This window comes from Dama dama, chromosome 21 (assembly GCF_033118175.1).
Source record: "Dama dama isolate Ldn47 chromosome 21, ASM3311817v1, whole genome shotgun sequence".
Lineage (NCBI taxonomy): Eukaryota > Metazoa > Chordata > Mammalia > Artiodactyla > Cervidae > Dama > Dama dama.
This window is the reverse complement of record NC_083701.1, coordinates 55,008,905-55,035,948: the sequence shown is the minus strand read 5'-3', so window position 1 is coordinate 55,035,948 and position 27,044 is coordinate 55,008,905. Positions and strand designations below refer to the sequence as shown.

General features: G+C 38.5%; 1 protein-coding gene across 1 annotated transcript in view; it reads right to left on the bottom strand.

Moving 5' to 3' along the window:
* Positions 1-3,758: 3,758 nt before the first annotated feature.
* RSPO2 (R-spondin 2) overlaps positions 3,759-27,044 on the bottom strand; it is a 161,391-nt gene continuing 138,105 nt past the window's right edge. Inside the window, exon 6 of the mRNA XM_061122854.1 lies at positions 3,759-5,326. Coding sequence (XP_060978837.1) covers positions 5,211-5,326 — 116 coding nt within the window. The 3' untranslated portion in view covers positions 3,759-5,210. The remainder of the gene's footprint in view (positions 5,327-27,044) is intronic.

Genomic DNA, 27,044 nt, shown 5'->3' with positions numbered 1-27,044 from the left:
TTTCTCTTGGTGTTTTCTCATTGTTAGTGTACAGGAATGCAAGGGATTTCTGTGTGTTAATTTTATATCCAGCAACTTTACTCTAGTCATTGATTAGCTCTAGTAATTTTCTGGTAGAGTCTTTAGGGTTTTCTATGTAGAGGATCATGTCATCTGCAAACAGTGAGAGTTTTACTTCTTTTCCAGTCTGGATTCCTTTTATTTCTTTTTCTGCTCTGATTGCTGTGGCCAAAACTTCCAACACTATGTTGAATAGTAGTGGTGAGAGTGGGCACCTTTGCCTTGTTCCTGACTTTAGGGGAAATGCTTTCAATTTTCACCACTGAGGATTATGTTTGCTGTGGATTTGTCATATATAGCTTTTATTATGTTGAGGTATGTTCCTTCTATTCCTGCTTTCTGGAGAGTTTTAATCATAAATGGATGTTGAATTTTGTCAAAGTCTTTTTCTGCATCTATTGAGATAATCATATGGTTTTTATCTTTCAGTTTGTTAATGTGGTGTATTACATTGATTGATTTGTGGATATTAAAGAGTCCTTGCATTCCTGGGATAAAGCCCACTTGGTCAATTGGTCATGATATATGATCTTTTTATTATGTTGTTGGATTCTGTTTGCTAGAATTTTGTTAATGATTTTTGCATCTATGTTCATCAGTGATATTGGCCTGTAGTTTTCTTTTTTGTGGCATGTTTGTCTGGTTTTGGTATTAGGGTGATGGTGGCCTCATAGAATGAATTTGGATGTTTACCTTCTTCTGCAATTTTCCAGAGGAGTTTGAGTAGGATAGGTATTAGCTCTTTAAATTTTTGGTAGAATTCAGCTGTGAAGCCGTCTGGTCCTGGGCTTTTGTTTGCTGGAAGATTTCTGATTACAGTTTCAATTTCTGTGCTTGTGATGGGTCTGTTAAGATCTTCTATTTCTTCCTGGTTCAGTTTTGGAAAGTTATACTTTTCTGAGAATTGGTCCATTTCTTCCAAGTTGTCCATTTTATTGGCATATAGTTGCTGATAGTAGTCTTTTTTGATCCTTTGTATTTCTCTGTTGTGATTTCTCCATTTTCATTTCTAACTTTGTTGATTTGATTCTTCTCCCTTTGTTTTTTTGATGAGTCTGGCTAATGGTTTGTCAATTTATCTTCTCAAAGAACCAGATTTTAGCTTTGTTGATTTTTCTATACTCTGTTTCTTTTGCATTTATTTCTGCACTAATTTTTAAGATTTTTTTCCTTCTACTAACCCTGGGGTTCTTAATTTCTTCCTTTTCTAGTTGCTTTAGGTGTAGAGTTAGGTTATTTATTTGACTTTTTTCTTGTTTCTTGAGGTAAGCCTGTACTGCTATGAACCTTCCCCTTAGCACTGCTTTTACAGTGTCCCATAGGTTTTGGGTTGTTGTGTTTTCATTTCCATTCATTTCTATGCATATTCTGATTTTTTTTATTTCTTCTATGATTTGTTGGTTATTCAGAAGCGTGTTGTTTAGCCTCCATATGTTGGAATTTTTAATAGTTTTTTTCTTGTAATTGAGATCTAATCTTACTGCATTGTGGTCAGAAAAGATGATTGGAATGATTTCAATTTTTTTGAATTTTCCAAGACCAGATTTATGGCCCAGGATGTGATCTATCCTGGAGAAGGTTCCGTGTGCACCTGAGAAAAAGGTGAAATTCATTGTTTTGGGGTGAAATGCCCTATAGATATCAATTAGGTCTAGCTGGTCCATTGTGTCATTTAAAATTTGTGTTTCCTTGTTAATTTTCTGTTTAGTTGATCTATCCATAGGTATGAGTGGGGTATTAAAGTCTCCCATTATTATTGTGTTATTGTTAATTTCCCCTTTCATACTTGTTAGCATTTGCCTTAAATATTGCAGTGCTCCTATGTTGGGTGCATATATATTTATAATCTATGTGTCTGCTTTTGTGCCACTACTGTACTGGATTTAATTAGTTGCTTTGTCATATATAGTCTGAAGTCAGAATGGGATTCCTCCATCTCTGTTCTTCTTTCTCAGGATTGTTTGCCTATTTATAGTCTCGTGTGTCCATGAAAATCTTAAAAATTGTCCTAGTTTCTGTGAAAAATACCATTGCTATCTTGATAGGGATTGGAAAGGAAGATGTAAACTGTTACTCTGCAGATGACATAAGAGTATACATAGAAAAATCCCAAAGATGCCACCAAAAAACTACTAGAGCCCAAAGAATTCAATAAAGTTGCAGGATCCAATATTAATATACAGAAATATACTGCATTTTATACACTAACAATGAACTACCAGAAAGAGAAGTGAACCTCCAATTTTAAGTAAATTAAAAAACAAAACAAAACAGAAAGAAGTGAACAATCTCATTTACCATCATATCAAAAAGAATAAAATATAAAGGAATAAACCTACCCAAGGAGGCAAAACACCCATAATCAAAAAATTATAAGACACTGGTGAAAGAAATTGAGGACAACATAAGCAGATGGAAAGATAGTTTTCTTGGATTGAAAGAATACTGTTAAAATGGCCATACTACTGAAGGCAATCTACAATGCAGTGCAATCCCTATCAAAATACTACTCAAGCTTCTTAATTGAGAAAGTTGTAGTTCCATATTTTACTTCTACAGATGCTAAGATACCTGAAAATACTAAGAAAATCAGTTTCACATGTTCTATTTATATACACTGTATGAAGTATAGGAATGGTATAGCCACTTGTGAAAAACCACCAGATCTTCTTTGTCTAATTATCCTGAAGCTATGCATTACACTGTAGACAGTCAGTCTTTTTCTCTCTCTCGTGAGCACATGCACACAGATTGCTTATAACTAGAGGCTTAAAAATCAAGTAGCTTTATTCAATTCCTATAAAAGTTTGAGCAAAGAATATCCAGACATCAAAAATCGTTTGAAGGGAATGGATATTTTCATAAATGTATTCTATTTTGTTGATAAGATAATTTGGGGAATAAATAGCCAAGGACACAGGTAATGAGAGTAGCAGGTAACAACTTGTGTATTGCTTAGTCTATACCATGCTGTACTGACCCTACCTTACACAGTTTACCTAAGACACAACCTTGCACGGTAGGTAATACTATTACGTCCATTTTGCAGATGACAAAACAGACCTGGGAGGACAGTTTGATCCAGGTTACTTCAGAGTCCAGATTAGACCTCAGGCAGTGTGGCTCTAAAATCCCCAGTCTTAATCACATGCTAAGTCTGTTCAGTCATGTCGAACTCCATTGCTGCAATGCAATTTATAGCTAAACTAGTTTATCTCCTTGAGGTACTTACAAACACAGGTTTTAAAAAGTTGCTTTTTTTTAAAGACCACTATTTGGGGGTACAGTTGCTAAAATATTGCTTTCCCCCCTTAAATGTATCTCTAAAGAAAAGAATATCTCCACAAAAATAATTTTGAATTTTTTTAATGCACAAAAAGAACATCCCAGAAACAGAACAAGTATTGATTTATTAACAATGAAGCACTATATAAAGAAGCCCCCTCCCCACTTAGTAAATAGGAATATAGTCTAAATAGATGTGAAAGGAGGTGAACACTTTAGGATTAAATGCAAACCCTAAAGTTGTATACAATATTCATATATGGCTTATCTCATAGCAATATTATTTTCATAATGATGTACATGACATTTATACTTATTGGTAAGATGCTCTTGACTCAAAAGTTAAACACAAATGCAAAGAGGTAGTTTGGCCAATGCAAGGTGAGAAAAAAAGGCTTTTCCCTTGCTTTGTTTTTTCCCTCAAAAAAATCTTCCATCATTCCTTTTGGTTCTAATTTTCTTCTGGATCATCCAGGAAGATGATAATGCTTCTGGAAGAAGCATCATTATCAAAACCCTCTAAGAACTAATACCCCCTAGTGGACAATGACATTTTTGAAAACAACTACCCTGAAAGTCACCTGGGAAGTCTCCACAGGGTTTCTCTCTCAGTCTTGAATCAGAAATTCTGGCTTAAAGGGGCCCTGTTAAGATCTGACAAGTAAGTTCAGGAATTCATCGTGTTTTCTCCTCCAATTCTATGCATGGTCTCATGAGGTGGTCATTTCTACACTGACCCAAGAATATTGGTAGGTGCTCTGTCATTGCAAGTCAGGAACTGCTTTAAATAAAACCTACACATATTGAAGTTTGAAAGTAAAAATTTGAAAAATTCTCTAGCTGGCCTGTGAAACTGCATGATGAGTAGTATAAGTAACTTCATGTAATTGCTCATGTAGTTGTGTTTCATAAAGTCATCACATCTTAGACTCAAAGGCAGTTTTTGGCTTCTGACCTCCAGATGCCTCATGCTTTAGCTATGGTGAGGAGTGGGGAAGGTCTATTGATATTCAAATTCTCTGACAGGGGTCATTTGATCCTATGTACAAACTAGCTTATCCTATCTTTACAATGAGAAATAAGCCCACAAAGAGAAGTTTCAAGGAGCAGCAAAACATTCATCAATTCGCAAAACTAGAACAGTCATTTATGGGACAATGGTTAGGAACCACTAGAAACGGGAGACATAACATTAATTGGGTATGACTTGTTACACAGAAGAAAGCATAAATATACAGTAAATAAGAGGTTTATATGCAGCCCCAGCAGGGTATGTACACATCCGAGCTGCTGTGACACTGAGCAGGAATTCCTGCCGCTAAGAGCAGTCTCCGGACACAACAGTTGGAAGGTAACAGATGCTGAGAACAACGTGTGGTAAGACTAGGCAGATATCCACATACACTGATCCTTGAAAATACACAATGGGGGAAACACAGGTCACAAGTAAAACAGCACTTTGCCTGCCAAGGGTCATCCTTCCATAAATATGCACAAGTCAGTTCTCCAGTCGGGCGGGGGGTAGGGGTCTGCAGCCTTGCGCCTCTGGCGGGCAGCCCCTCCGCCTCGGGGCACATAGGGAACCCAGTCACACGCTCTACACTTACTCCTGCTGCCTTGGCTGCAGGTCGCAATCGCCCACCTTCACAGTCTCCCGATGCAAATCAAACCATGACTAACACAGAGCCCACGCCTGCAGCTCCTCCTTTCACAAGGTTCCTTGGGAACAGGTTCTGGTCAGAGCCACGCAAATGCCACCACCATGTCCAGGAGTGGGCAGTAGCTGTGTGCACTTCTGCAAAAAACACTACCCCCTGCCCTCCACCCAAAACAAAACAAAACCTCCACCCTCCGTGTCTTTTATTTTACTGGTTAGCTCTGTCTGTAGCTAGGAAGACGCTGTGTTGCTCCTGGGCTCTTTCTATCAGCTTCCTCTTCTTTTTCTTGTTCTTTTTCTCCTTTGCTTTTGGAGTTCTCTTCCCTACGACGGCCAGAAGAGAAAGAAATGAAGACATGTCAGAAAAGGCTCTTGCTCTCGGAAAGAAAACACAAAACATTAAGAGTTTTACACAAAGCCCATCTGGAAAACATCACCTATGGAAAAAGCAGCCTCAAAGAGAAAATTGTTCGCATTAATTTTGACGGAATAATAATAATTTACTAAATTGGATATGCTGTCTCAGAGACTGATCTTCCCGTTACAGGGAACTGGCATATTTAAAAACCTCCCAGCGCCCTGATCAGTCTTGCAAATATCATTCTGCCACAAAAATTCCATTTATCCCCTCCTCCTTTTAACAATGCTGCCCTGTACTAGACATCTTTACATCTTTCCACTGCTCCACATGTCAGTGGGTCAAAAGAAAATAAGCATTTATCTACAGTAAATATACCAGAAGTTTCAAACGCCCCTCTCCCTGCCTCAAGGGAGAAAAAAATGTCTAGCTTTTAACATTATTCCCTCAGTGTTCTCCAAAGGCCAATATTTGAAATGACATATGTGGGATACCTCTTTATTTTCTATAAAAATTCATGAGGACATCATTTATTATGTGGTTTAATGGCTTTTTATATCAATCCTCCTAACCAAGGTATTCTTACTGAGAGCAAGAAAAATGCTTGTTTCTGAGGAACTGGTAGGGGTGTGTCTTACTACCAAAAAACAATCACACCCTGTTACTCCTGTTTCTCCTCTTCACCTTAGCCACTAGGAAGCCCAGACCACAGCTAAATAGTTGAGGTTTTCCTCCATCAGGAGTTTGGGGATGCAGTTTTCCCTTGGTCTCTGCTGTATTTGACTTCTTCCACTTTGTGGTTACCATTTCCAGTCTTCATAAGGTCTCAACATTTCTTTGCAAGTATGTCTACATAGAACTGTGAGAAAAAAGAATAAGGAACATAGATGTTTGCTTTAGGTCCTTTGCCCTCTTTGGGTTCTAAGCACATAGGAATCATGGGACTTTTAGAACAGGAAAGAGCTTGAAAATTCATCTGCATTTGTAGTTTGGTACTATACACCTTCAGTCCAGGAAGGCTCTTCCTCACAGAGTAAAAAGAATCCTCCTGTCAGCTCTTTTTCCTCTTCTACCTGTCCCTACTTCCAGTTTTATCATGTAGTTGCACAAAACATAAGCTTTCTCTTCCTGTGAGGTATAGCTATTCAGTACCACAAATAGAACATTCCATTCTAATCCATGATCTCCATCCTTCCTACATCTAAAAAATCCAATATTCCTGAGATCCTTTTATTACACAGACATAGCTGGTCAGGTTTTCAATCCAGACAGTGGAGAAGGTGGCTGATGACACCACAGGGAAAATAAACAGACCAGAGGTTAGGATGATAGATACGTGCTGTAGGAAACTAGAGTCATCCAAGATTAAAGGAGGTCAGGGACTTTCAAGTGAGGGAGGTGGTTCTCATTTCTCCTCTTTCTGATCAGAAATGGCCTGTTTTGTTTTAGAATGGAAGATAGTCTCACGCATGAGATGCTGGCACACGGTAGACGCACAATTGGTATTCAATAAGTACAGCTTTGCTGAGTTAAACTTTTTATCTCAAGAACAAAGATAGGACGCTATAGTAAAATAATAAGAACATAAGGGTGCCCTCATATTAAATTCTAAATGTCCTTGAAGTTAACTTCTGGTTCTCATTAAATTCTGGCGTTAATGTTATAATGGCATTTTGCCATTTTAAATGTAGTTAATCCTACCCAATGAAACTTTAGTGGAAGGCTTCATTAATCAAAGAAACTGTAAAGTTACAACTATTTAGTAACACTGTAACTAATGATGAGACACACCTAATGAGGGCAGAGAAATACTTAACATAAAATAGCATATTTTAAAAGAAGCTCCACTTATAAAGTTTTATGAAGGTTTTCTTAGTTCTATGTTTTCTCTAAAAAAAAAAAATCTTTTGTTAAGAAAATTCACTGCTGACTACCAGTTAAAAATTCAGTACATTTCTGTTTCATTTATTTAAAGGCTGGAATTTCTTTTAGAATGAAAACAAAATTAAATGAAAAAATATTTATGCAAACATTTCTAGATTTTAAATTTTGTTTTGTTAAGATATATGCTAAATATACATTATTTAAAGAAAACATCACAATCACCATTTCAATTTTTCATATAAATTATGTAGTTGAATGTTAAATGTTCCCTACTTTCACTAACAGCATATCTATGCTTAATGACTGAAAAGAGAAGGTTACGTTCATGTCACTTACCTAATATATTATTTTGATGTAACTGTAAGTGCCAAGTGGTTTTTGTGTTTGCTGGCTGATAGAACACTGTGTGGTAGGGAAGTTACTCAGTATTTGCATAAGGCAGAAAATTCAGAAATGCTTCTGAAAACTTATTTTATATGATTGTTTGATTATCCCACTGGTAATAAGTTATATGGTACTGGTTCCAACTAGAGATGTTTTGGGAGATTTTATTACAACCCTAAAATTTTGCCTTAGATCTCTCTCTTAAATGACATCTCTGTGCATTGGTTCATTGCTTGGTTTTGTTTTTGGTCAGCCCTATTTCTCATGTAGGATATATTGCAAACGCCAAAGGCTTAAAGCTGGTTAGCCAAGATTTAACCATGGACAGTTCTAAATGAACTGAAAACATTTTGTGGTCCATAGTAGGTTGTTATGACTTTAAGCCAACTCTGAGTAATAAACGATGAAAACATAACCTACCATAAGGTATGAAAGGGGTCTTGCACACATTTTCTGAACGCTACTAAGATTTTCAGATATAAAGAATTGGAAAGATTAAACCTAATAAAATATATATATTTGAAGGTAAGTTATATTGGACATATGAGCATGTTAATTCATTCCACTTAAGTTCTCAACATCTGTGACTATGAAATTAGACTCAGAGAATGATTTCTGTACTTTCAGATTGTTTCACATTATGAATTCACCCTGAGCATTTAAGGTCAAATATGGTGCCAGTCACCCAAAGAGTAATTCAACTCATGAACCTAACTTTCTTAGTTCACAAGAGAAAATGTTCTGCCCAAGATGAGCAGAAAAGGTTTGAGTTTTATGAGGAGATTGTCAGCCTTCAGGTATGTTCAACTCTAGTGAAAAATTCTGCATATCCTGGGTACTTGAGAGTGGCCTTAAGTCACTATTAGAAGAATATCTTCAAGATCAGGCAGAATTTGATCTACAGAGCAAATATCAACAGCCCTGTTATGTAAATGCAAGAAGATGACTGGCCCAGATATTACAATTTTTAAGGAAAACATTGCATTTAATGGAGAAAGGCCCCTCTGAGAGGAAAGAAACCCAATAGGTAGGCAGTCTTGTAACTGAGTTGTCTAGTAACACATTATGGCTGTGACTTTCAGTTTCTACATTTATAAAATGAAGATACTACAACCATCTTTCCCCTCGAAGCTTATGAGGCATTAGGTAAAAAGGTTGTGTTCCTAGGATGAAAAGATGTGTAAAATATCACAAGCAAGACATGATTATCATCAAAATGAACAAAGTTAGAGGGATGCTATCAAAGCTACACTAACCAACATAATGACATTGACTTGCACACATGTGGAAATGGTCCAACAGGATAACCTATCAACTCTTCTACAGAAAAAGGTGAACAGTCCCTTATGGAAATACTCGTAACATCTAGCTGTAGATTGATGCTATTAGGATCAGACATAGGATAGATTATTTTGAACCAAGGTATCAGTCAGACTCACAAATTACATGAAGCTGTGAAAATACCGGCTCCACTGCCAGTGAAATGTGAATTTCATTCTTTCAGAAGCTCCCTAATTCAAGGAAGGTCTTCAAATGATTTTTCCTCTTATTAGATTTAGTTAAGAGTCTTTTCATCATGGGAACAATGGTTCTTGTACATATATCAGTAACATACAAAGGCTATCTAGGGTTTACATCTTGATTACTAAGTGCTTTGAGAAAGATTTCCTTATGGTAAATACAGAAAAATTTGAAAAATAAATTCACCCTTGATAGTATACTTGTTTCAATGCTATTCTCTCAGAACATCCCACCCTCACCTTCTCCAGATCACCAGCCCAGGTTGGATGCATGAGACAAGTGTTCAGGGCTGGTGCACTGGGAAGACCCAGAGGGATGGGATGGGGAGGGAGGCAGGAGGGGGGATCGGGATGAAAACACATGTAAATCCATGGCTGATTCATGTCAATGTATGGCAAAAACCACTACAATATTGTAAAGTAATTAGCCTCCAACTAATAAAAATAAATGAAAAAAAAAAATTCAGTAGCTGTGACTATGGAAAAAGATAAAAGCTTCTCTCTGTAGACATACATGTACACACACAACAGGGCAAAGTAAGCCACATCATGCAAATGTAATTGACCATAATTACCATTGTTATAGCCACAACTATGATGACGAGGCTAATCACCTGAAACCAGTACCAATTTTTACTAAATTTTAATGATAAGTCTGTGATGTTGACTTGAAACCTGGGCTTCACTGTATTTATGAAATTCACTATGGGGACTTGGGAGTCACCTTCAAAGCAGCTGAAACTGAGGACCAGAAGTCTGTAACTACTGACTCAATGAATCTTAGACTTCAGAGGGGGTGCTGGATGCATAACATAAGGTTGCTTCACATCTAAAGCCACAAGGACTGAGATGTAGACAATAAACAGAAATTGGGTTATTTCTCTTTTTTTGTATGAGCAACTTTAGTTTGCCTAATAGCAAACTAAAGCAATTGAGATTTATTTATTTAAGAGTGATTGATAATTCTCTGGAAAAGTGCCAGCTGCTTCCTGAACTACTTTAAAAGCTAAAACTAAATAGACAAAAGACAAATATAATTCATAAAGTAAGTAAAATAGCTATTAGGTATATTTCAAGAATCAAATCTCATAATTAAAACCTCCAACTAGGGTGTGCTGTCACTGCAAAAATTCTTAAAATATGTAAAAGCTAGTGAGAACGTGATAAAATAGGCATCAGGATGCATTATAAGAATATAAAATTGATACAGCCTTTTTGAAAAGCCATCTGGCAATGTGTACAAAAGCATTAAAAATATTCTTAACTTTTGACTTAGATCTAGGAATCTATCTTAGGAAAGTGACCTAAAGTTGGACAGAGATTTACACATTAAGAGTTGTTTACTATTATTCTAGAAAAATTGCAAATTACCTAAATGTCCTACTATAATTCTTCATGACCTCTTTTTTTATGATTACAGAAATAATAGTTTGTTTTCAGCTATGAATTGAAGTTTTTTGTATTTTAAGGCCATGACAAATTTATTCCTAGGAGTACTACTATAACTTGTCCCTAAAACTTATCATAAATGAGTATAAGGAAAAGCCTGTCATTCAAAAGCATTCATACTGTGGTGGTAAGCATGTTCCTCAGTAGAGGCATCAGTCACAAAAGTATCTAAGCTGTGAAACCTTAAGAACTACTACCTAAATATTTTAGACATTAAGAACGGATGCTAGCTCACAAAGCTTCTTTTATCTAGAAAGGAGTCCAAAGAGGCAAATATGATGAACATGACTGGGACCTCCCCCTCTATATTCTACACAGCCCAAGATAAAAATCTTACCACTGTTCATAATGGTTCAGAACAACATATTGATGGTTGTTTATTTACATCATCTGGAAAGCCAGAGAGAGTGAGCTAGTATGAGTAAAGGAAATGAGTCTATTTGGCTCCTTGATAACAGTAGTGCAAAGTCCATTAATTGCATTTTTATCTGGTTTTTCAAAAATACACTCCACTAAAAACATTTCACAGAGAGACTGTTGTCGTTTTAAAGGACTGGCAAATTGTTCAATAGTTGTTTGATGGCTATGATCAAATTTTGAGAAACTTTTAGGGACAATCCAATAAAGGTCATGGTGTTGAAAAATAACAAGCCACCTACTAAGGAAACTTTACTAGACATCTTGAATTTCAAGTCATAATTTGAAACTTCCAAGTAGTCACTTAGTCTTTCCATCTTTACATTTGAAAAAAAAAAAAGCATGTGCTTTTAAAATCTACACACAATCTGGAGATAACTTACTAGTTATCTTGTTTAAATTCAAGGCCATTGGTGGAGAGTGACAACCATCCAAAGTAAAAAATAACCAAGAAAATGGGTTTCTCTGAACATATAACATGAAAATGATTCAGAATTCAGAATACTTACTACCTATCGCAAAAAGTCGGACATGACTGAACGACTGAACTGAACTGATGCAGATTTATACTAACTTGTAAGCACTAATTCAGTAAACCAATTCTGTGTATTATCTGTAAAATTTTACTGTTCTTTTTTGCAAAAAGACAATTACAAAATGGCTTCTTTTCTCTTTGAGGCCTCTCTACTCTTCTCAGAGACATTTTAGTAGCCATGAGGTCTGTTGCCTATTTCGCTGAAAGGGAAGTCCCATTTAGTTTAAAAATCTTGTTTCATTGTCCAAACTGAAGAGAGTAGAAGAGAAAAAGTAATCCTGAGGATGACCTAAACCTTTATGAATTAAGTGTATTACCACTAAGATGTCCCACACGTGGTGTTTCAAAATTTCCTCAATGAGTAGCTCTGGATAAAATTATTGTTCTTCAGGTATAGGACACAACTTCTATTCCTGAGTCCTTATCAACTCATGTGAAGCAATAAAGATTACAGAAAAGTAACTTGAATAATATGAGTTTGTTCCATATAACATCGATCACTCCAGTTGATTTAAGTTCTTTGATATCTAGTACCTCAAACAGAAAAGGAAAATCAATTTAGACAAATTTCCATAGAGTTTAAGAAGAGTGAAAATAAACATAGAGGTGGCTTCAAAAATATCTCAAGTTGTTTTCGTAACTATTTCAGATTCACTGTGAAGGACAAAGAGTTTCAGGGTAGAGAAGACGGAAATATCCTGTCCAAAATGTCATTTGTGTGAAAAAACAAATATATAACTCTACCACAAGGGGGCAATAATTCACTTTTACTGTAAGAATATCTCTGGTTTAAAATACATATACAGGGGAGTTTTTAGGCTCACACTTCTTAAATACTTTCTTTTAACCCCAACTGAAGGTCTTTTTTTTTTGGCGGTGGGGGGTGGGGGCAGCTGGCAATGGTAAGCTCTGTAGTGAACTAGAGAATACATAGCAAGATCCAAATGCAGGATGAAGAAAAATATAGTAATTACATTTCTATTAAAAAGATGTTTGAGGGTAAAGGAGGTGAAGGAAAAAGAAAACAAAATTAAGATGAAATCTGCTGAAATTATGCAAACATGGATTTAGAAGGAAAAAAGTATTATTCATAAACTCAGGTTTCCAATTTCTTATGAGGAAAGCTAACATAAACTGCCTGCAAACAGTAGGTCTTTTTCTCTTCACGTCTCTTATCTATGAGAATGGAATTGTAAATCTAAAAATGATCTTCATTATCTTCTGGTCCAGGAAATGCACGGAGATTTAATATCACGTACAAAAGCTGATCACTAGGTGATAATCCCTAACCAAGGCTTCTGCTGGCATTGGCTTCCCAGCCTCAGTCAGTGGGCTGTGTTCAAAACAGTGGAGAGACAGCAAGTATACCTGACATCAGTACCCTCCGCTCTAGTCCAGCTCTGCTAAATGCTTTAGAAATGAAGCAGGCCAGGCACACAAAAACTCAAGCGACCCACCCAAGTTCCTACAGCTAATCAGCAGCAGAGCCGGACTTGGGACCAGCTTTCAGTATTTCTCTTTCAATTTTACAGCTTTAAAAGTGTCTGGATAAGGACATAGCAATAGTTACTTTTCAAAAGACAGAAAAGCATTAGGCAACAACTAATATTGCTCTGACAGACTTCTAGGAGGAAAGTCCATGACCTCATCATAACTGGAAACCCTTTATGAACTGGTAAGTACAGCGTACATGACAGCTTATCTATAACTTAAACTTTCTGTACATTTACATTGCCTTGATTCATTGCTTATTCTTTTCCATACCTTTTACCAAGATGCAATCTATGAAATTTCTTGAGGGGGTAAGTGGATTGGTGAACATTTCTGCTCTAGACTATGCACTGTAAGCACTTCATGTGCATTCTCATGTAATTGAACATCATCAAAAAATGTTAAGAACCAAACCATTCTGCTAGAATGTCGTACAACCATGCACCCTACGTTTACTCAAAATAAATAAAATTTGCAGAAAACCATCATGCTCATTTGCCACTCTTAAATTAAGTCAGAGAAACATCAAGTTCTGCAGAGAAAATGATACTGATTTCATTTGATTAGGAATGATGGGATAAGCAGAGAAGAATTTCAAGTTGCTCCAAAGCTGACTTCATACTGTAACGGAAGGTACCTTTTAAGATAATTCTATTTGAATAAGATGACTTAATCCCTCCATCTTGATCTTCAATCAATAGCCATTCACTAAATGAAAAAAGAAGACCAAGAAATGATATTTAGGACTATCATCATATGGCAAGCATTTATTTAATTTGGATTCAACACAATTTGGAACTTGAAGACATACCCACAAGTAAAAAGAACATAAGTAATGGTTTCTACATGGTAGCCACATCAGAGCGTGGGTTATCAGTCTAGCCTATGGCTTACCTAGATGTCAGGCCCTACATGAGGACAGTCAACACAGGGTGACATGAGGGGATGGGCACTTCAGCCTCCATAAATGTGTCCCCTCCCCTGTGCCCCTGTAGTACTTTTAACCTCCCTCCCTAAAATATTTGCCACCTTTTGTTGCAATTTTATGTGTGCTTGTATTTCATGGCTACTAGTTTGTGAATAAGTACAAATAGCCACAATTTAATGCCAATATGTGTCACAGAGTACTGGTTAGAGACTTTCTAAAAATCAAGTTACAGATATTCACTCAAAGTGATCTCAACTAATATGGTGAGTTAGAGCAAAGATTTTAACACTGAATATGGTCAGGAGCCAAAACCATAGGGTCTCTGTCGTCCATCATCAAGTGAACTCTCTTGCTCCTTCTGGGCTCCACAGGGCTTTCGCCCTCAACTATAGCTTACACATGAACTACGAAGAGACCTCTGGCCCTGACAAAAATCCCATGACCTTTTAGCTCACCTCCTTCTCACAACAGCCTCAATCTCTTTTGCCTGAATTGCATACTCCCAAGGGAAGAATTCAATGTGCCTTGCTCCCCGCTGGGCTAAAACACAGAGTCATGGAAGCCTGGCCAGTCCACAGATAGGTCACTGCCAGGCCCAGCCTGGAGTGGCAGGGGAGTCCCGTGACACTGGCTGGGGTCGGCGTCTAGGACACGTAGTTAAGGACATGGGTTTAGGGGTCAGATTGCCACAGATTCAAACCAGAGCTCTGCCTCTCCAAAGCTAGTGATCCTGGATCAACTGATCAACTTTCTCTAAGGCTTAGTTTTCTCTTCTCTAGACTGATAATATCAATGGTATCCAACTTGACATTGCTGTAGGGATAAAGAAAATGTCAAGTTTCAGATACTCTACCTGGCACGTACATGGTAAATCACTTCTAGCACCAGATGAGGTGCCTCGCGGGTGTTTTCTAATCCTTATGACAGCCCGCGAGGTAAGCATTATTTTCACTTTGCCCATGAGGAAATAGGTTTAGAGAAGTTAAGTAAATAGCTCAGAATCACATGGCTCGGCAGTGAGTCAAACCAACATCTGGCAGATTCTAAAACCTGTACTCTTTCCACTATACTCTGGATCCCGTGTGCCCAGCAAAACGTCTTTGATCTCATAATCATTTAAATGACTGCTGAACAACAAATTAATCAGTAAATACTAGACCGAAGAAAGGCATCGACCTCCCCACCCAGTCCTCCCACGCATCAGGGTGCTTGTGGGCTGTATTAGCTCCCCAGTGGACCTGGCCTACAACCTCCATTTCTCATATTAATTATTCTCTGGGGTTAAAGGCCTTCAAAGCCTCAGTTTCCTGGGGTCAAGCAACACATTTAAGCATTTTGAACTCAGCAGCAACAGTGCGCCCATGGTAGAACTCAAGGGAAGATGACACAGGGATGTTTCTTTTTCAGCTGAGAGTTCCAAAAGCTGGATCATGGGCCAGAGACAGTAGGATCCTCCAGGGAGGGTTTTTTGTTTTTTTTTAAATGTAGGTTCCCTAGCCATACACTCACTTCTGAATGAAACCTTCAGGAGGGAAAATCCAGAATTTTGGGCTCAGCTTCGGACATGATTCAGTGCAAAATCAAGATTATATGCAAGTCTAGAACATAAAGCTATGCTGAAGAGGGTGTGGGCAGTAGAAAGAAAGAGCTTTGGAACAGGAGAGAGAAAGAAGAGCTAGCGTGTGCATGCTCAGTTGCTCAGTCATGTACGACTCTGCGACCCCATGGACTGTAGCCCACCAGGGTCCTCTGTTCATGGGATTCTCCAGGCAAGAATACTATGGTGGGTTGACCTTTCCTCCTCCAGGGGATCTTCCTGACCCAGAAATCAAACCCCCATTCTCCAGGTGAATTCTTTACCACTGAGCCTCCAGGAAAGGCCCAAGGAGTGCTAAACAACCCTTTAAAATAAATGGCATCCTCCTTCCAACTCAGCTGGGAGGTCACTTCCAAATTATGAAATGAGGCAAACCTCTTTGTGCCTGGACTCCCCTCCCAAGATTCTGTTTATGGTGATTCCCTAAGAAAGCAGCAGAGATCAAGCTACCCATGTTGGAAGGCATGTGCACACCTTATCTTTTCATTCCAGCTGGGTTATTCATGCTGTAGGTCATTCATGTTACAGCAGATTCATTTCTCCTGTGATTATATCCCACAAACTTGCTTCACTCTATAGAATCTATCAATTCACTCAATATATTCTGTTTTGAAAGACAATCTATTTGGTTTGCCAAAATTCTAGAGTTGGACCAAAAAGAAAAAAATAGAAAAAAATTATAGTTGAAAAAAAATTAAACCTATGATCAACTTGGGAGCTTCTGCCTTACTTGGGTACAGATTTGGTACTTTAAACATTGAAAAAACAAGAGAAGAAAACCCCTCATATGTGGTGAAGCGAATACCAGGAGTCTTAAAATGTTGTTGACTGTATCACAGAAAGAAGGAGACATATTACAAGTCTTTTTCCTTCTTTCAGAAAGATATTATGAGTTTCCTTCATGTTATTAAATCATCACCATGATGCTCTGTTAGCTGTATGCCAGGACTAAGTGTTTTATATACGTTATCTCATTTCCTACTAAAAATATTCCTAGAAATAGATACTCTCTTTGGTCCGACTTTGCAGAAGAAATCCAGAAGGTCAGAGAGGTAAGGTGACCTCAGGTAAGTAAGTAGGAGAATTTGGATTTGAACTCAGTCTGGTCCCAAAGCTTACCCTCTTATTATCCATTATGCTATACTTTCTCTCATCACCTTTGTGGTATAATAACTGTGATATCCTTAGAGGGAAGCAAGTAAGATGGAGTCAGTATTACATGCTTCCTTCCCTTTAATCATAAACTCCCACAAACCCTATGAATAGGGCATTCGATTAAACAGTTGAACCATTAAATCCCTAAAATGGGGGCTGGGTCTATCATTGGTTTGTTACAAGACCAAGATGATCAAGGGCATATTTTCTTTGTTATTCTTGCAAGATAAGGAAAGTAAACAAACACTTGCCAAAATAAATATTCTCCACAAGTGAAGATCAGACAAATGTTTTGGTCACTGTGAATCTGACAACACCTGAGTAGCAGCAATGGATTTCAATTAGAAGAAAAACACTTTTCAAGGTACTCTAAACAACATTTCACACAATTAATGATGATTAATTAAATCTAAGTAGCATGTTCCACACAACTAATGATGATTAGAGACATCACATTTCTAAGATTGTAAAAAGTCTGCAACTTTTGCCGGGTTATCTTGAATCTTGGTATCTTTGTGATTACCAGATAACAAAAGAGCAGAACACAGCTAATTATATTTTCCACAAATATCCTACTGTTTAATAACACGAGTTTACTTCCCCACAACTGAAAATGGCATTTCACTCTCCAGAAAGTGTACTTAGACCGTTAAATATATAAGCTAAAATCAAAATAAACTACTTCACATACGTACACACATATATACACATCAATATCTGTCGTATTTCCCAAGTGCTTGTTTCACTATGTTCTAATCAGGTTTATTCAACTTATATGTTAAAGAAAAACATGAGAAATGAAAAGTTTACATATAACATGAAAAAATTTAATGTAAATGATTTAAAATAAATCACTGAACCAGATATATCCAAGAGGAGACTTGCATTCCAAACGACTATAATTTCAGTAAAGACATCACCTGAAATTTGATAAGAAAAACTACATTAAAAAAATCAGTGAGTTATTACTATGTTGTAAAATACATACTTCTCACAACCCGAGCAGAGCAGATTGAAGGCCCTGTGCTAAAACTTGACCTAAAGCTTCAATATGAAAATGGTTATTTTAAAAAGGACTTTTGGGAAATACTACAGAGAATCAAAAGAGATGTCAATGGTCATAGGATATTTTAACAGTTATCTTTTAAATTAGAACTGCTTTTGACATTTCTACTTTGTTGCTAATCAAAAATAGATATTAATACAATTATAGCTACAGAGCTATAATACAACCATGTGAAAGTGAAAGTCGCTCAGTCGTGTCCAACTCTTTGCAACCTCATGGACTATATACAGCCCATGGAATTCTCCAGGCCAGAATACTGGAGTGTGTAACCTTTCCCTTCTCCCAGGGGACCTTCCCAACCCAGGGATCGAACCCAGGTCTCCCTCATTGCAGGCAGATTCTCTACCAACTGAGCCACAAGGGAAGCCCAAGAATACTGGAGTGGGTAGCCTATCCCTTCTCCAGGGGATCTTCCTGACCCAGGAATCGAATCTGGGTCTCCTACATTGCAGGCGGATTCTTTACCAACTGAGCTATCAGGGAATACAACCTTAATAATTTATTTATCTATTGGAGAAGTTAGAGAGAAAGTTACTGAGAACTGATGTGAAAAGCTTTCTGCTTTACCACTTTTCAAAAATCAGGTTACCATTTTTCAAAAAATTAGGTAAACATTTTTCTGACAGTAGCTTAATTAGAACTCAGTTGGAAGATAAGGGATGAATTAAGAAACTTCTGGAAATCACTTCCCATCAGTTTGATTCTAATACAAAACAAAAATAAATGTGTGGGTGATAAATATAAGATTGACACTTATACTCTGATCCTTTTTAGAAGCAGTATTAAATGACCCTAATGCCTTTCCACTTGGTCACCTGATGAGAAGAGCTGACTCATGGAAAAAGACCCTGATGCTGGGAAAGATTGAAGGCAGGGGGAGAGGGGGATGACAGAGGATGAGATGGTTGGGTGGCATCACCGACTCAATGGACATGAGTCTGAGCAAGTTCTGGGAGACAGTGAAGGACAGGGAAACCTGGCATGCTGGAATCCACGGGATTGCAAATATAGGACATAACTGAGCAACTGAACAGCAACAGTGTGTTTCCAAGTCTTCTTGAAGAAGAATTTAAAATTCTACCAAATAATGCCATTGAACTATCTTACATTCTGGTTCACTGAATGTCTCAGTAGCAATGAGGTATGCAACCAAAATTACCAGGGACAATTTCTCTGAGGTACGTGTGTGTATTCCTAAGTGCATGTGTATCCAAAATATATCCTCCTCCATAGACCATCTGGGCATATTAGTTGAGAAGCCAGCCTACTTTCATGTAAATATGTGTGTTCATCTTACAGCATAAAATTATGTATTTTCAGATTATGACCAACAAATTATAAGTTTCTTTTAAAATAAGACTAAAAAATTCTGGGGAATTAAAAATTGTAAACTGAAGAAGGCTTGCAAAATTCCTATGGTAAAAATTTATGACTTGGAGTCATCAATAATCAATGCTATTTTTCTGGTTCTGACAAAGAACATTCTGCACTGAACAGCAAAGTTTCTTTAAGGGGCCAGTTTTCATCCATAAAATACAGGAAAATGATTCCTATTAACTTAGGACAGAGCACAACTTAAGATCTCTCTTCCAGTTCCTGTGCTCATAAATAAAATATGGAAACAACCAAAAATATGGACAAGAGGAAGTTGTGTGGTGACAGGGAAGAAGAGAGGGAGGAAGGAAAGAAAAGGAGGGGGAGAAAAATGATTGACCATTATGGCTACCATTCAACTCAAATGCAAATTGGTCTAGGGGACCATTTTAGAAATTTTTCCTCATTTAGAAATCAATCACTGATGTAACTCAAACACAAGGAGACATTTTCATCATGATAGGATATGATTTTTGAAGACTTACTAAGCTACTAGTTGTTAGAGCTTATAAGCTTATATAAAGATTGCTTTGTCATAGGTCCTATCCTAATGATTTCCATTATAGGAACGCCAGTGAAACTAGATCATGAGGAGGTTCTGAACACATGATCTGCTAGGGAAGTGTGCAAGGAAGATGGTACAAAAACAAAATGGCAACATTTGGGTCATATGCATTTTGTTCTAAGCATTAAAGTAAAAAGGCAGTATGATGACTATAGTTACTAACACTGTAGTGTCTGTGTGTGTACATAGTCATGTGTTACTCTTTGCAACCCTATGGACTGTAGCCTACCAGGCTCCTCTGTCCATGGGATTTTCCTGGCAAGAGCACTGAAGTGGGTTTCTGTTTCCTCATCCAAGGGGGTCTTCCCAATCCAGAGATCAAACCCATGTCTCCCATATCTCCTGCATTGCAGGCGGATTCTTTACTGCTGAACCACTGGGGAAAAGCTGCTAAGAGTAGATTTCATGCATTCTCATCCAACACACAAAACAGTAGGTATGTGAGAAGGTATGTTAATTAGCTAAACTGTAGTAATCATTTTGTATACGTAAATCAAATCATCATGTACACATTAAAGATATATAATTCTTATTTAAAAACTAAAGAAAAGAAAATGGCCATTTGATTTGGTCCCTGGGACACCATCAATGACCTTTAAAGCAGGAGTTCAGAGATGGTGAATGCAGAAACCAGGCTAGCTGCATTAAGTCAGAAATGAGGGAGTGAAGCAGAGAGCATAAAGACTCCACCAGAAAGCGCTATTCCAAGAGAGATGGAAGGAGGGAGCAAGGGATTCTTCAGAATGGGGGAAATCTGAGGTTATTGACACCTGAGGAAGAGAAGCAAACAGCAGATTGGAGATGCTTTCTACTATGGCTATGATGTGTCTGGCCACATTCACATGATCAAAGGGATTTAAAAAAAAGCAAAGAGAAGGGACTCTCTCCAGGCAAAACTGCATTAGCACCTTATCAGGTAGTATTAAGCAAAGGAAACTATTTAATTCCTGTGTAATTTGCTCTGTATCTGGAGTGCAGGGAAATCCAGAGACCATGGATATGTTTAATAACTTTCTTTGGTTCCTGATCCCTTCCTCATACAGTCATTCTTAGATCTCTTTACAAGAGAAAGCCAAAAAATTAATGGTCTTTCCAGCAGGAAAAAATTGAATTAATGTATTCTCTGTGCCAAACTGTGATAATAAAAAGTAAATAAATAAAGGAAAAAGAAAAGTAATATTTGAGCTTAAATCCTTTTCCAAATTCATTTCACATAACTCCACAAATTGTGCATTACACAAGTTGAGTACACTGATGAAATACTGTGGCTTTTCCATTGAGCAATAAATACTCCCTAATGCCAGCAAAATTCTATTTTATAGGTAGAAATTAGATCAGTTCCCATTAAGGGTTATCTGAATGTATAATGTTATGCAGGTAAAGTGCTTTTTCCCTAAGTGTTACTCCATAGGAATCTTATATACTATCATCTACAACTGGTATGCACCCATAACATGTATACATTCAAAGTATGAAGCAGATTAAAAAAATAATGAAGTATTTACATATATGTCTGGTTTAAGTGTAAAGTAATACAATCCTTCTGAAAGGAGACTTTCACCTGTTTTCTTCTAGGAATTTTACAGCTTCAGGTCCTACATTTTGATCTTTAATCCATTTTGAGTTAATTTCTGGTGATGTAAGATAGGGGCCCAAATTCATTCTTTTGCATATGGATATTTAGATTTCCTAAAGCCATTTCTTAAAGAGACTATCCTTTCCCCACTGAGCATTCTTGGCTTCCCTGTCAAATATCAGTTGACCTGGTATGTTTGGGTTTACTTCTGTGTGTCTGCTCTTATGCCAGTACTATACTGTTCTGATTGCTTTGTACCATAGTTTGAAATCAGGAAGTGTGATGACTCTAGCTTTGTCTTTTCTCAAGATTGCTCTGGCTATTTGGGGTCTTCTATGGTTCCATATGAAAATTAGGATTGTGTTTTCTATTTCTGTGAAAAACAGTGTTGGAATTTCGATAGAGATTACTCTGAATCTATAGATGGCTTTGGGTAGTAGCCACATTTTAACAATATTACCTCTTCTGATTCCTGAATATAGGATATCTTTCCATTTGTGTCTTCTTCAATTTCTTTCATTACTATCTTGCAGTTTTTGGTGTGTAGATCATTCACTCCCATGGTTAAATTTACTTCAACAGTATTCCTTTTACTGTTTTTGATGCTATTATAAATGGGCTTATTTTCTTTTTGCAGTAGTTCATTCTTAGTGTACAGAAGGGTATGTTTGTATGTTGATTTTGTATCTTGTAAGTTTGCTAAATTCATTTATAAGGTATAAAAAAAATTTTGGTGGAGTTTTAAATTTTTTCTAGGAACAAGATCATACAATCAGCAAACAGCCAATCTTACTTCTTCCTTCCCAATTTGGATGCCTTTTATTTCTTTTCCTTGTCTAATGGATTGCTCTGGCTAGGAATTCCAGTAATATGTTGAACAGGGGTGGGGCAAGTAGGCACCCTCTCAACTGCATGGTCTTTGGTGATGCCGCAGGAAGAATATCTTCAGTGGCCACAAGGGCTGTTGGGGTTCTCAGAGGTGAGCCCCAGTTCAGAGGCTAGGGACCAAGGCAGGCAGCAGTGGTGGCTGGAGCGTGTTGTGAACACACACTTGGCTGTGAGAAGCCAGCTGCAGGTACCTGGGTGGTGGCAGGGGCCAGCTGCAAGCACACACACAGTGCTGGGAGCCAGGGCAGGCTGGCTGAGGTCCCAGCTGCGGGTACACCGGCAGCTGTGAGGTTCTGGCTGGCAGTGTGACGGGCCCAGCTGCTGACTCTGGTCTCTAGGGCATAGCAGTGGAGCCTGGCGTCAGGAGTCAGGCTGGTAGCATGTGACGTATGGCTGGAGTGACTAGCTGCAGGTGCGCAGTGGCACAGGCCAGCGAAAGCAGACAGGGCTAGACCCAGATCCACAGCAGCTGTAGGGGCTGTGGTGTCAGCGCATCCTCCTGTGACCGCCCGGTCTCACCACGGGCCTGCACGTAGCAGTGGAGGCCAGCGATGGAGGCTGGGCCCCAGGCATGAGCTGTGCAGCTGGAGGGGCTAGCTGCCGATGAGCCCACCCAAGCAGTTCAGGCCAGTGACTGGGCCAGATCCAGGACCACAAGCAGCCTTGGAGGTCTTGGCTATCAGCGTGCACCTGCATGGCTGTAAGACCTTGTCACAGGTGCACACACGGCCATGGAGGCCGATGACGGGCATGAGACAGGCAGTGTGCAAGCGCATAGCAGGAGGGGCTAGCCCAGAGAGCAGGCAGAGCAGCTTGGGGGCTCCGGGCTGCTGTCAGCCACTCACGCAGCCACAGAGGGCCCCCGGCTTCTGCTGGGCTGGGAGGGGCCAGGGCAGTGGGGAGGGACTCGGGCAGCTGGTGTCAGCAAACACGAATACCTGGGGGTGAAAGTCCAGTGAAATCACTGGTGACTGTGCTGGCCCCTGGTTTCGCTGGTAGCAAAAGCTGCTGTTCTCATCTGCAGGACAGGTCACTGGGAACCAAGCTTTCTTCCTCTGTGGATCTGACACTGGCAACCGTCTTTACGGGTCACCTCCCAGCTCTGCTGGTCTCTGGTGGGGGTGACTGATGTGGGTCCTTTGAGTAGTGCCTCCGAAGAGCAGGGCAGCTGGTCACTCTGCCCACTCTTCCTCTCCCTGTGGGGGGAACTCTTTCCAGCTGGGGAGTCTCCTTTGGTGCCAAGAATGTGGCCTTGGGGGACAGGATGATGAAGGCAGAAAAGAAACGTTCTTCCTTCCCTTTTTGTGGGGTTGTTCTCAAGTTGTTTTATTCAACTGAGTTGGTGAAGTTGCTCTGATTCCAGAGCTCTCCCAGCGCTGTTTTTGTTTGTGGATAGCTCTCTACTTGATTGATTTTTGTGGAGGGATGGAGGATGGGGATCTCCTACTCTGCCATCTTAGTGAAATCGCTGATAACTCTCTACTTTATAAACAGAATGGTAGAGCTCTGGGATGACTTTATCATTGTTCTTTAAATTGTACATATAGGTTACATGCACTTTTCAGTAGGTATATCTCTCTAAAAAAAACACAAAATCACCATAAAATATCCCCCCAAAATAGAAAAAAAAAAAAAAACCCTCAGAAATAACCGTTGTTAACCAAAAGTGTATACACACACACACACACACACACACATTCTGTAAACAAAAGTGTTACCATTCATAAATGCTAATCAACCAATTGGCTTCTTACAATGTTTTGCAGTGTTTTTTCAAGACATGAATACATTGGCATTATACTTTGTAATTGTCGTGTATTTAAGTATATCTCTGTCCTGTCACTACAGTAATCCTCATTATCTGAATCGAATTCATTTCTGAAAAACAGGCTGGATGGCAAACTTTTGGATAGTGGAGGCCAGTCTTCCATTTTTGAAATGGAAAAAGTAATTTATTTCCAGTTTATAAAAATATCCCAACTAATTTCCCAGAATATCTCTAAAATCCTTGAAAATATCTATGTAACAATCCAGCCAAGGCTTTCTGAACTAAAAAAAAATTAAATAACCTGATGACTTGTTTAATACAATTCAACAAATTCTTTAATGTGTTTGTGTTAACCAAGCAACGATGCTGTGTAATGCTGAGTTCAGTTCAGTCACTCATTCATGTCCGACTCTTTGTAACCCAATGGACTGCAACATGCCAGGCTTCCCTGTCCATCACCGACTCCTGGAGCTTACTCAAACTCATGTCTATCATGTATAGTGCTGAAAGCCTGCTATACTGGGAAATAAAGTGAGCAGTGAGAAACAGTATAGTGGTGTGACCCCAAGACAGCTACCATCATTTTCTTCCTTTCTTGTACCCATATGCCATTCTCTCACCCACAGGAGTCTGGTCCTCCACTCCCATTGCATCTGGACTTGCATGACAGACACAATATTCTGGAACGTCTTTCAATAGAATCATTACAGCTCCATTCAGGGTCCACCATCCTGTAAGGAAACCCAAGCTAATCATGTGGAGAGACTATGTGGATAGAGAGATATCAGCCAATACCAACTGTTCTGACCACACCAGCCTAGGAGTCAAATGTGGGAGTAAGAAGCTTTCAGATGGATGTACCTTCAGCAGTGACTTGACACAACAGAATGCACACCCCCAAATGAGAGCCTCCCAGCTGCAACCTGTCTATGCCTGGATCCATGCAAAATTATAATAAAATTCTTGATCGTTAGCTTCTAAATTTTGGAACATTTGTCATGCAGCAATGCACTATCCTACTGAGAAGACTAACTGAGGTAGGAGGTACTGTACCTCCTTCTTGCTTGGAGTCACGTCATTGAAATCTTTTTGTTGGCAAGTGCATGTTAACCCACTATGACAGAGTTTGACTCATAAATTTGGAGTAAAACTCTTGCAAGTTACAGAAATATCCCCTTAGTGACAATTCATGATTGTCACTAAGGTAACATGTCAGTAAAGATAACTTAGCTGGGTTACAAGATTATAGGGTTAGATTCTTCATCTTTCAAAATTTAAATGCTATTTCTACTACTTAAAAAACAAAACAAAACAAAACTGGAAGCCTGAGGACAGCTTGACTTTGATTTTTGTCCTTTGGATATAAAGTACTTTCTTTAGAATTTTCTTTTTATCCTTTTTCTTTAAATTAACTTATTTTTTATTGAAGGATAATTGCTTTACAGAATTTTGTTGTTTTCTGTCAAACCTCAACATGAATCAGCCATGTTTTTGCCAGGCTATGACTATATGTAGATATCTCTTTAACAGACTAAGTTCTTTGTCTCTATAAAACTGGGCCACTTTTCAACTCAGATTTTTTACTGTTAATATCTATCATCTTTTCCATCACCATTTTTAGCAATTTGTCCTTATCTGCTAAAATTCCCAAGTTTCTCCCCTATATAATTATTCTATTTCCCAAATGATCAATTCTGTACCTGACACTCTCCAATGAACATGTTAATGTGACCATTCTATGTTCAGTTTGTTTTCAACTTTTTATCTTGCCTGACCTCTGTTTATATCAGACTATTTACTATTACTTTCTAACCTATTTTATGAATATTATGTTTTCCCTGTATCTTTTTGAGGACAAACTCTCCCCCTAACTTTTTCCTCTGTCTTATAAAATACAATATCAGGAATCTGAAATTTGCTAAGTTTTAGAATCATTTCCCTCTTATTTTACAGTAATTATTCCATAAATTCCTATTTTCCTCCAAAAAAGTATAGTCTACTCAGATTTAAGGGATGAACTGGCGGGGCTGCCTTTAGAGCCTCTCTTTGCCCATCTTGGTGTTGATTAAATTCCATATTCATCTCAACTCTTGAACAGCACTTGATTTGGCCAGCTCCCAACCTAACCTTCCTAAAAAGGCTATGCACTAAAGAATTGATGCCTTCAAACTGTGGTGCTGGAGAAGACTCTGAGAATCCCTTGGACAGCAAGGAGATCAAAGCAGTCAATCCTAAAGGAAATCAGTCTTGAATATTCATTGGAAGGACTGATGCTGAAGCTGAAGCTCCAATCCTTTGGTCACCTGTTGCAAAGAGCTGATTCATTGGAAAAGACCCTGATGCTGGTAAAGATTGAAGGCAGGAGGAGTAGGGGATGACAGAGGATGAGATGGGTGGATGGGATCACTGACTCACTGGAAATGAGTTTGAGCAAGCTCCAGGAGATGGTGGACAGGGAAGCCTGGTGTGCTGCTGTCCATGGGGTCACAAAGAGTTGGACAAGACTGAGAGACTGAACAACAAAAACGTAATCTGTGCTTCCCAGGTGCTGCTAGTGGTGAAGAATCCACCTGCCAATGCAGGAGATGCAAGAGACACAGGTTTGATCCCTAGGTTGGGAAGATCCCCTGTAAAAGGAAATGGCAACCCATTCCAGTATTCCTGCCTGGAAAATTCCATGGACAGAGGAGACTGGCGGGCTACAGCCCATAGGTCCACAAAGAGTCGTCAGACATGACTGAGCACACACACACATCCTAATCCAATGCTTAGGCAATTTTTCTCTGCTATGACTATGCTGAACTAAAATGGAACCTTCTCTAAATGACTGTCTAGATTTCAGACACACTAAAGAGAAACACATTAAATTATGATCTTTAACAATCACTCCCATCAGGTTCTTCCCAGCACCCCCTGACTTACAGCACTTAAGGAAACCACATTTTCCAGGGCACAATGTGCATGCTTATGTAAATGCTTAGTTTCTGGGAACTGGTATTTGTAAGAAGAGCAATACTAGTAGACTTTAGAGAGAAAGATGTAGGAAAGAGGAGTCTGGGTTCATAGGCAGTTTATCCTTGTCACTAG